Source organism: Larimichthys crocea, chromosome VI (assembly GCF_000972845.2).
Source record: "Larimichthys crocea isolate SSNF chromosome VI, L_crocea_2.0, whole genome shotgun sequence".
NCBI lineage: Eukaryota > Metazoa > Chordata > Actinopteri > Sciaenidae > Larimichthys > Larimichthys crocea.
In genome coordinates, this window is record NC_040016.1 from 26,332,179 (window position 1) to 26,342,889 (window position 10,711).

Below are 10,711 nucleotides of genomic sequence, written 5' to 3' on the forward strand. Positions count from 1 at the left end.
AGTAACCACAGCACGGGAGGAGGAGGAGGAGGAGGAGGAGGAGGAGGTGGGTGTTCATACAGGCAGAGAGGAGAGGAGAGAGAGGAGAGAAGCCAAACCTACAGCGAGAGAAAACAAGGGAAAGAGAAAGAGCAGAGTCGAGTGTTCCAGTGTAAAAATATGAGGATGATGGATGGGATGGATGGATGGTGGTGCTATAAAGTAGAGAGTGTGAGGACAACATGTTTGCGAGGGGAAATCCATCTTACATCTCTACCGGTCTACAGCCGGAGTATGTTCACACTTTAACAGAGCAATCTGGAAAAGGAAATATGAAAGTGAGGGCGCAACGAGCGGAACCTGAGCGGCAACGAGCCGCAACCTGAGCGGCAACGAGCGGCAACCTGAGCGGCAACTGAGCGGCAACGAGCGGCACCTGAGGCGGCAACTAGTTGCCGCCTCAGGTGCCGCTCGTTGCCGCTAGGTTGCCGCTCAGGTTGCCGCTCGTGCCGCTCAGGTTGTCGGGCCGCTCGTTGCCGCTCAGGTTCCGCTCGTTGCGCCCTCACTTTCATATTTCCTTTTCCAGATTGCTCTGTTAAAGGTGAACATACTCCGGCTGTAGACCGGTAGAAGATGTAAGATGGATTTCCCCTCGCAAACATGTTGTCCTCACACTCTCTACTTTATAGCACCACCATCCATCCATCCCATCCATCATCACCTCATATTTTTCCACTGGAACACTCGACTCTGCTCTTTCTCTTTCCCTTGTTTTCTCTCGCTGTAGGTTTGGCTTCTCTCCTCTCTCTCCTCTCCTCTCTGCCTGTATGAACACCACCTCCTCCTCCTCCTCCTCCTCTCCTCCTCCCGTGCTGGTTACTAGTAACCACAGCCACGGGAGGAGGAGAGGAGGAGGAGGAGGAGGAGGTGGTTTCATACAGGCAGAGAGGAGTAGGAGAGAGAGGAGAGAAGCCAAACCTACAGCGAGAGAAAGACAAGGTGAAGAGAGAAAGAGCAGAGTCGAGTGTTTCCAGTGGAAAATATGAGGATGATGGATGGGATGGATGGATGGTGGTGCTATAAAGTAGAGAGTGTGAGGACAACATGTTTGCGAGGGGAAATCCATCTTACATCTTTCTACCGGTCTACAGCCGGAGTATGTTCACACTTTAACAGAGCAATCTGGAAAAGGAAATATGAAAGGAGGGCGCAACGAGCGGCAACCTGAGCGGCAACGAGCGCAACCTGCAACCTGAGCGGGCACAGAGCGGCAACCTGAGCGGCAACGTAGCGGCAACGAGGCGGCACCTGAGGCGGCAACTTTTTTTTTTTTTTTTTTTTGGTGTGTGTGTGTGTCAGTCTGGATTATCTGGACTATATTCTGGGTCTGACTGTCCATTTAAAAAAGCGACCACCTGTTTCCTGCCTCCTCTGCTCTCCTCACCTCACGCACTGCATGGGGAGAAATTAATTTGCTGCAAATCTTGAAGGCTTAAACAAGGCAGTGACGCCCCGCTCCCCTCCTCCCCTCCTCCCCTCCTCCAAAATATGAAGCCTATCTGTCGAGCTGTCAGTCGGGTCCTTGCTAACAATGCCCTCCTTTCTCCGTGTTCTCCTCTCGCCACAACAATGAGCTGCTTTCTTTCGGCGAACGCCTCCTCGTAATATCTCTGTTTCTCTCCATCATTCTTCTTGCCTGACCTCTCTTTCTCTTTCTCTTTCTTTCATTCACTCTCTGCGCCTCCTTCTCCCACTCCTCGTGCACTCTCTCCTCATAAGACCTCTGCGAAGAATAATAAAGGCGTGCATGTTTGTGGAGGCATCAACATTGCACATCCAGTGTGTGTGCAGTGTGTGCAGTGTGTGTGTGTGTGCAGTGTGTGTGTGCAGTGTGTGCAGTGTGTGTGCAGTGTGTGCAGTGTGTGTGCAGTGTGTGTGTGTGCAGTGTGGTGTGTGTGCAGTGTGTGCAGTGTGGTGTGTGTGCAGTGTGTGCAGTGTGTGTGTAGTGTGTGTGCAGTGTGGTGTGTGTGCAGTGTGTGCAGTGTGTGTGTAGTGTGTGTGCAGTGTGGTGTGTGTGCAGTGTGTGCAGTGTGTGTGTAGTGTGTGTGCAGTGTGGTGTGTGTGCAGTGTGTGCAGTGTGTGTGTAGTGTGTGTGCAGTGTGGTGTGTGTGCAGTGTGTGTGCAGTGTGTGCAGTGTGTGCAGTGTGTGTGTGTGCAGTGTGTGCAGTGTGTGTGTAGTGTGTGTGCAGTGTGGTGTGTGTGCAGTGTGTGTGCAGTGTGTGTGTAGTGTGTGTGCAGTGTGGTGTGTGTGCAGTGTGTGCAGTGTGTGTGTGTGCAGTGTGTGTGTGTGCAGTGTGTGCAGCGGTCATGAATGCACAAGAACGAGAAAGCTTGAACAGACTCGAGGGCGGGACGAACAGAGTTGCAGTATTCCTCCATCTGAAGGGAATAATATATAGTGTGTGTGGTGTTGGCTTCCATCCTGACAACAGCGATGAGACTTTTGGGTTCCAGAAATAAAAATGCAATTCATTTTCTGCATGACGGTGTTAAACGAATGGAAACTGGAGCAAACCCAAGACCCGGACGGGCTGAAACTGTCCTGGTTGAATCATAAAGATCAGTAGCCGCTTTAGGAGAGATCTGGTTCTTTGATTAAAAAGTCAAAGGCACAAGCCGCTCGACATAAAAAAGTTAAGGAGAGTCAACTGGCACTTCTGCGGAGCGGTAAGAGGAACGTTCAGTCGTTAACCTTGAAACGCTTTGTAGAAATCTGTTAGTACGTTTGAATGAGTTAAATATCCAGGGTCAGTCAGATTCCACATGAATCAACACTGTGCATAGAAATTTGTAGTTTTGAGATTTAACGACACCTGTAAACTTCTTCAGAGGGAAAACCAGAAAACATTTCCTCCATAAAATATGATCCAGTTTCACCAGAATCAGTGAAATAGTTGCTGCTGTGTGACTTAGTGCCGTAAAGCGTTACGTACTTCTCCCGACCCGGAGCCCAAAGTTACATAGAGTGAGAACAGACGTACGAATGACAGAGACACCGTTCAGCTGATCACAGGTCAGTGTGGGTCACCTGATCACAGGTCAGTGTGGGTCACCTGATCACAGGTCAGTGTGGGTCACCTGATCACAGGTCAGTGTGGGTCACCTGATCACAGGTCAGTGTGGGTCACCTGATCACAGGTCAGTGTGGGTCACCTGATCACAGGTCAGTGTGGGTCACCTGATCACAGGTCAGTGTGGGTCACCTGATCACAGGTCAGTGTGGGTCACCTGATCACAGGTCAGTGTGGGTCACCTGATCACAGGTCAGTGTGGGTCACCTGATCACAGGTCAGTGTGGGTCACCTGATCACAGGTCAGAGTGGGTCAACAGGAGGTACCTTAAGACACAAAGTTTAACTGATTAAGACGTCCATATTTCTCCATCACTGGCCTACAGCTGTAAAAATATGTCCACACAGTCTTTGTCTTTTTGTCCGGGCCTGTTGCCGCCGTCTTTCTCCTCTCAGCCACCGTAGCTGAAACCAAACAGCTGATAGGGCAGAGCAGTGACGATGGCAGCGATAATGTCTCCGAGTGTTTCACGCCTGCCGCTCACGCAGACTTCAGATTCATTCTCACCCGAGTTCTGTCGCAGCACGGCACCCGGCCATTAGGGCCGATAGTCACGGTGGCTTTACAGACGACGTGTCAGCGAGAGGAAACGATCAAACGAGCCCAGACTTTGATGAGATTATCATTCATTTTAATTAACATCTTTTAAGTCGGAGGGTCGGGAGTGCAGAACCGATGTGGCGTGCTGCTGCACTCACACTGAGGGTGACAGCCGTACTTTCCACATGTCAGAGATTCATTCTCTAAATCGTCCCAAAGGCTCTTATCTCTCCGCGGCTCGAGTCTTTAATGTCATCAACATTAACATTCATTGAACGTGCTGCTTTAAAGTAATTGTGTACCTCCTCAAAAGCAATATTACTCCAAACCGCACTGTGGACGTTAATAAGACGTCCCTGCTGAAAAGTCCTCGAGCATGCGACTGGTGCTGCCCAGTCAACACGCAGAGTGAATTAACTCTGACTGTTGCTTCTGTATGTTGTGTCTCTGCCATAAGTCGCCCTTGCCGTCACCTTAATAGATGCCAGAAAATAGTTTAGTTTCCGTGGTTCTCTCCTGCTTTTCCAAATAAATCTTCCCGTGCAGGTTTTCCCCGGCTGTCTCTCGGAGGCTTCGGCAGTAACCTTGCCAGCGGGGCGTGTTGCATGGGAGGGAGAGGGAAGCTGGCGGAGTCTGTGAGAGCACACGATAACCTTTAGGGCCAAACATCAGGCTGAAGTCTGCTGCCAGGAAAAGATCTGAAATATTTTTGCTGACATTTTGGGGGATTTGATGTATTTTTCATGTTTTTTTAGGGAGGCAGGAAACTACAAGCTCTCTGCTGGGCTCATGTCGGAGTTTTTAAAGCCACTGTTGTGTTTTTGTTTTAACACTTCCTGAGGCAGGAACAGCTTCTGGTCGGTGTGTTTGAGGAGCCTATAGATACAACACAACCCACCTAAGTCTGTTCTCACTGTCAAGCCATCAAACGCTGCAGCTTGGTCAGCAGATTCAAACACTAGTGAGCCGGAGTCTTAACGTGTGACTGACCAAAGTATCTAAACCGTCTCACCTTCCCATCTTTAATCATCAGCAGATAAGGAAGAGATCATCCTCGTTCTTCGAGGACGTGACTCAGTAATTTGCAGAGCAATTATGACAGTTATGATGAGATTACTGCCTGGCAACTCTCTTGTCCTTCATCGTCTCTTTGTGATTTAATTTGCAATGCCATGTCAGGAGGCAATTGGTTTGAAGTTTTGAGGCCGTGTAACAAATTAAATCAAACATTGCTGGAGGAGTCCACGTTCCAATCATTTGTGGTTTCTTGTTTTCTTGATGTTTTGGGTGTCTGTGCTGCCAGCACTGGACGTCCTGCTGGAAAGAAAACAGAAAAGATTGATGTTGTGGAGAAACTGTCAGCTGGAACATTCCTGCATGTTTTTCTTGCAACCCACAATTATCTATTCTCGGTGGATTGAATTGTAAATAATATTTGTGTTTCCTGCAGTAATGGATTTCATAATCTTGGCTGAGAATCATGACATCCTGCACCACCACCTCAGAAATTAGCTTTCATGTGCCGATGAAAAGAGCTGTCAGATTTCGATAAAGACGTTTTGAAATAATGACAGAAGGAAAAAGAGGAAAGCGGCGACGCGGGAGGACGGGTGAGGTGTCAGAAGAAGAGGGGACAGGAACAGAAATCAAAAATATCATCAGTGCTTGTTTCTGCAGGTTCTGGAGAAAGGAGATCTGAATAGTTCTGGTTGGTTTTGATCCGGTCAGCTCAGTGTAGCCTTGTGTGTTTGTCCATTGTTGTGTATGTCTTCATGTCTGAGGACAGTGTGTGTTTGTGTGCGTCCTCCCCCGGCGCCGCCTGTGTGCTGGTTAGAGCATTAATGATGTGTCTAGGGAGCGCTGCCTCTACATAATTTATCAACCAGGATTTATTAGCCGCAGAATTAACTTGTGAGGGCTGGGGGAGCACGGGATGCATTTGTTCTTGTGTTGGGATTTATGTGTGTGAATGCATCGTCACTCCCCTGTGATCCATTTCTCTCCATCAGCCTCCTGCCACGGGGACGTCCCCCGCTCGTATAATTGGCCAAGTTATTTTAATTTCAGTCGAGTTGAAATTACAAATCAGAGCGTTGCGTTTCAGGCGTGTGCGGAGGAGGAGGGCGGAGCCACGAGCAGTTAATCAGCACGAATCCCAACCTTTTATTTCCACATCGTTAATATTGCACAACGAAGTTTAAATTTAGGTGAATGACACAACATGAGAGCCGCTAACTGTGAGGACTTCTTTCTGCCCTTTAATGCATTACATTAAAAAGCCTCATGCTTTGTATTTGTTCTCTCTCTGGCATGATTATCTTTTAGTACATTACCTGTTTCATAAGCAAGCTGAAAGCTTTTAACGTTGCTTCAGTGTTCACTTCTTCACGTTACATTGTTTTTTTTTCTTACATGTGTTGTGTATAATTATAATCATTATGTTTTTAGTCTTCCATGTGTTTGAGAACTTGCTGATTAATCATGTCTGGACCATGTGTTTGTGTCTCAGATCACAGAGATGGGGAAGGCGTCCCTCCCCGGCTGGCTGCACTGGGACGCCAGCAGCAGAATCCTGCAGGGTCTACCTTTGGAGGAGGACAAAGGTGTCCATTACATCTCGGTTTCCATCTCCAACCACACAAAGTCCTCCACCTCTTCAGAGGTATTCTCCATTGAGGTACACCCTGAAGATCATTTGGACGCAGATTCGGCGCAGCTGGCATCCAACCAGGCCTCCGCTGAAGATGATGTCCAGCCATTCATGTGTAGCAACGAGGAGCCGGTCACGGTGCTGACGGTGATCCTGGATGCCGATTTGACCAAGATGAGCTCAGAACAGAGGGTGGAACTCTTGAATAACATGAGGAGCTTCTCTGGGGTGGGGCTCCAGCACATGAAGATACTCCCTGTGGTCAACAACAGGCTGTTCGACATGTCTGCATTCATGGCTGGGCCAGGCAATGCAAAGAAGGTGAGCAAATGTGCAAGTGACTGAGCGAGTGCATGCTTTTGTGGCTAGGTAAATGTTTGTTCATCAGTGAATAATTTATCATGTCATATTACCACACGGATAATTAGATTAATGATTCTCATTGCCTCTCCAGGTGGTGGAGAACGGAGCTCTGTTGTCCTGGAAGCTCGGCTGCTCACTGGAGCAGAGCACCGTTCCGAATATCAACAGCGTCCAGGGTCCCGCAAAGGAAGGCACAATGTCAGCCAGGCTCGGCTACCCGGTGGTGGGATGGCACATCGCCAACAAGAAACCTCATGTCCCTAAGCGGGTGAGGCGCCAGTTAAACAACACTCCAACACCTGTTCTGGTCGTGCTCCCTCCAACAACTGTAGTGGAGCCTCCAGTGAGGATTATCCCAACCCTCTCCTCTCCCTCCATTGCTGCACCAACCGAAAGTTCTGCTCCACCTGTAAGAGGCCCTGTTCCTCTACCAGGCAAGCCCACAATCAGAGTCCGTGACCCCATTGCCCACACTCCAACCCTGGGACCCCCTCAACCAACAAAAGTACTGGAGACCACCAGCACCATTCCTATTCAGCCAACCGTGACCAGGCCGACTTATGTGGAGGCCACTGCCACACCACCCACACCTACTAGAAGAACTACAAAGAAACCCAAGAGACCGAAAACTACACCGGCACCCAGAGAGCCGAAGACTTCCACAGCCAAGCCACCCAGGCGCACTACACCACCATCACCTGCTGTCCTCCCGGATCCCTACAACGAGAGGCCAATCTTGAAGAACCCCATTGACCAGGTCAATGCATTGGTGGGCACCTATTTCGAGGTAAAGATCCCTCTTGATACGTTCTATGATAAAGAGGATGGCCCAACAGACAAGCTGCGTCTAACTTTGAGACAGAACCACAATGAAGTGGTTGGAGAGAGCTCCTGGATCCAGTTCAACACCACCAACCAACTTCTCTACGGCCTGCCAGACAGCCAGCACGTGGGAAAACATGAATACTTCATGCAGGCAACTGACAAAGGTGGCCTGAACGCAATTGATGCTTTTGAGGTCCGTGTGAATCGCTGGCCCGCCAACGACAAGACCCCTGTGATCTTCACAGCCCGACTCGATGGTGAGCCTCGTTCGGTAACAAATGACATCCACAAGAAGATTCTTCTGGTCAAGAAGCTGGCATACGCACTGGGAGACCGCAACAGCAGTCGAGTCAGTCTGAGAAATATCAGCAAAGGGTCAATTGTGGTGGAGTGGACAAACACCAGCCTCCCACAGCACCCATGTCCAAAGGAGCAGCTCACGACCATGAGCAGGATGCTCGCCAACTCTGACGGAAAACCCTCGCAAACCTTCAGATACTCTATGGAGCCTGAATTCAGACCGCTGGATGTCCAGGTTAAGGGAAGGGCAAGCTGCAAAACATATTCCTTCATCCCTCCGAGAGAGATCCCTGTAACCGAATCTCCTCCAGTCACTCCAGCTCTGGGAACAGGCCGGCAGAGCACAGATGACGTCTATCTCCACACAGTCATTCCCGCCGTGGTGGTGGCGGCGATCTTGTTGATAGCTGGTATCATTGCGATGATCTGCTACAGGAAGAAACGGAAGGGCAAGCTGACCATCGAGGACCAGGCCACCTTCATCAAAAAAGGCGTGCCGATTATCTTTGCAGATGAACTTGATGACTCGAAGCCTCCTCCATCTTCCAGCATGCCCTTGATTCTACAGGAAGAGAAGCCTCCACTTCCACCTCCTGAGTACCCCAACATGGCCACACCGGAGACCACTCCCCTCAACCAGGAGTTGCTGGGGGAGTACACGGCTCTGCGGGACGAGGACCCCAACGCACCTCCCTACCAGCCACCGCCTCCCTTCACCACTCCCATGGAGGGCAAGGGCTCCCGTCCAAAGAACATGACTCCGTACAGATCTCCACCTCCCTACGTGCCGCCTTAAGACTTGTTTAACCCTCCCCTCGACAGGTGGAGGGAGAGGATGCCTGAGGAACTGTGATGGTTTCCATTTTGGTGTTTGTCTGTCTGGACATTTACAGGGAGAGATGACAAGAGGTGCTAAAGTACAAACAGCTACAGGGGACAAAGGTTTGGGAGGGGGAGTCATGAGTCGGGTGGGTTTACAGTAGACAGATGGGATGATTGGTTAAACTGCTGGGAGGGACTACTGTTTTTGTGGTAGCCCAGCTACTACAGTGGCCTAAGACAAACAAATCCTCGTCACATTTCGGATCCATCAGTTGGTCAGAAGCGACGATGGGGAGACGTGTTCTCCCTTCCCAGCATTTCATTTTTTAACGTACTGGCTTTTATTTGGTTTAGTTCGTCTCTCATTATCCAAACGTCCTTCTTCTTTTTTCCTTTTTTTCTGGACTGAACGTTTGCCTAACAGCTCTTCATTTGTCTTGCTTTTAAACGATACGAGAAGACTGCCACCGCCGGATGTCCGCGGGCACACGACTCGTATTTTTAATAAGGAGTGAGACTCTTTGAGGATCTGCGATCACCCCTGCAGACGACCTGAGAGAATGGGAGGCCGAAGGTGTGTGTGTGTGTGTGAGTGAATGAGTGTGTGTTTATTCAAATACGGTTTGCCTTTTAACACTAGTTGTCTGTTTCTATCCTTATTCACAGTGTCTAGTAAAGATGAGAATAACAAGGTAGCCTAAAAAAAAGATTTAGAGATGAATAATAAATAATTTGTTTGTTTCATTGGTTTTAAAATTCACTGTATATCTGGAAGATGTTCTGATAGATTGTGTTCTATTTTTTTGGGTGGTGGAAGAAAGGCACTGCCTCGCTAAGATAACCTGCAGGAGCTCTTTAATTCCTGTCATGACGATTAGACTTCAGAGAAACGCCTTCCTCTGACGAGGAGACGATGAACTACTGTTTTTTATTATGAGAATATGGAACTAACTTGTAAATTCAGAGTTTAGTTTGGATCTGGATGCAGTTTTTATGCAGATTTGACCTCAGACTACATTCATCCAGTACATCCAACGTAAACAGGAAAAGGACCCCCTTCAGTTTATTTTGGAGCAGGGATAATTATTTTTTTATGTAACGAGGCAGTTCATGCTCAGAGGAGGAACTGTGTGTGCCATGGAGACTCTCCCAGGTGGGATTGTACAGATTCACGTTTAGAGGTCGCAGAGGAAGGAACAAAAATAACCTTGAATGAATTTCCAGTAATTAAGTAAAAATCAGTCAATTCTAATTTTTTTACAAAGTTTTTTGATACAGCCTCAAATTGTTTGATTATTAAAAGAAAACATGATCAATAATTAGTCTTCTGTGATTTGTAAGATCTTAGCCTAGAAGTTATGATTCACTTATGTACACCTTTTTTTTTTTGTTGTTGTCATGGGTCACATATTTCAAATGTTTTCATTTTATCGTGTGTTTGTTTGCATATCGAAAATGTATCTCCCGACTATACAAAGATGGACTGAGCGATATTTTATGTAATCACAAATTTTATTTTCATGTCCTTTTAAGTTTGCTAATGAGTTTCTCACCTGAACGTGACCCTTTGCAATAATAACGTAAGGCGCTCGGTGACCGGACGACTCGACGCAGGTTAGAAAGCGAGTGGCTCATTTTGTCATAATGTTGTTTTTTTGCAGGATGCCAAGGTTTTTTTTTTTTGCTTTTTTTGCTTTTCAAGTGTGCATTGTCATAATAAAACCAAACTGGTACGATTACAAATGAAAAATCTTCATTCATGTATCTGATTTGAACTCATCCTGACTGGTTTTGTTGGGAATGTGTCTCATCCTGTCATGTTTTCCCGCTCTGACTGATGTTTGTGGATGAGGTTTTTGATCACTGTCACTTTTCTACTGCTTCCACTCAGCCTTGAATTGATAAATCAATCTGTCTGAAGTCCACGAGGTTTTCTTTTTGTTTTTTTTAACCTCCCTAGACGGCTTGCTGCCTGGCAACCGTCTCCAGTCTGTGGACTCATTGGAACGGTCGTACTGCTGTCCATTTTGTACTAAATTATTCTGCTATTGAATGACTAGTTGGACAATTCAGTTTGAAAGCTCTGCCCCATTAAAAAGA

General features: G+C 47.8%; 1 protein-coding gene across 1 annotated transcript in view; it reads left to right on the forward strand.

Annotated features, from left to right (window-relative positions):
* Window positions 1-10,080, forward strand: part of dag1 (dystroglycan 1) — a 38,268-nt gene extending 28,188 nt beyond the window's left edge. Inside the window, exons 3-4 of the mRNA XM_019255326.2 lie at window positions 6,161-6,622; window positions 6,756-10,080. Coding sequence (XP_019110871.2) covers window positions 6,161-6,622; window positions 6,756-8,585 — 2,292 coding nt within the window. The 3' untranslated portion in view covers window positions 8,586-10,080. The remainder of the gene's footprint in view (window positions 1-6,160; window positions 6,623-6,755) is intronic.
* Window positions 10,081-10,711: the final 631 nt, after the last annotated feature.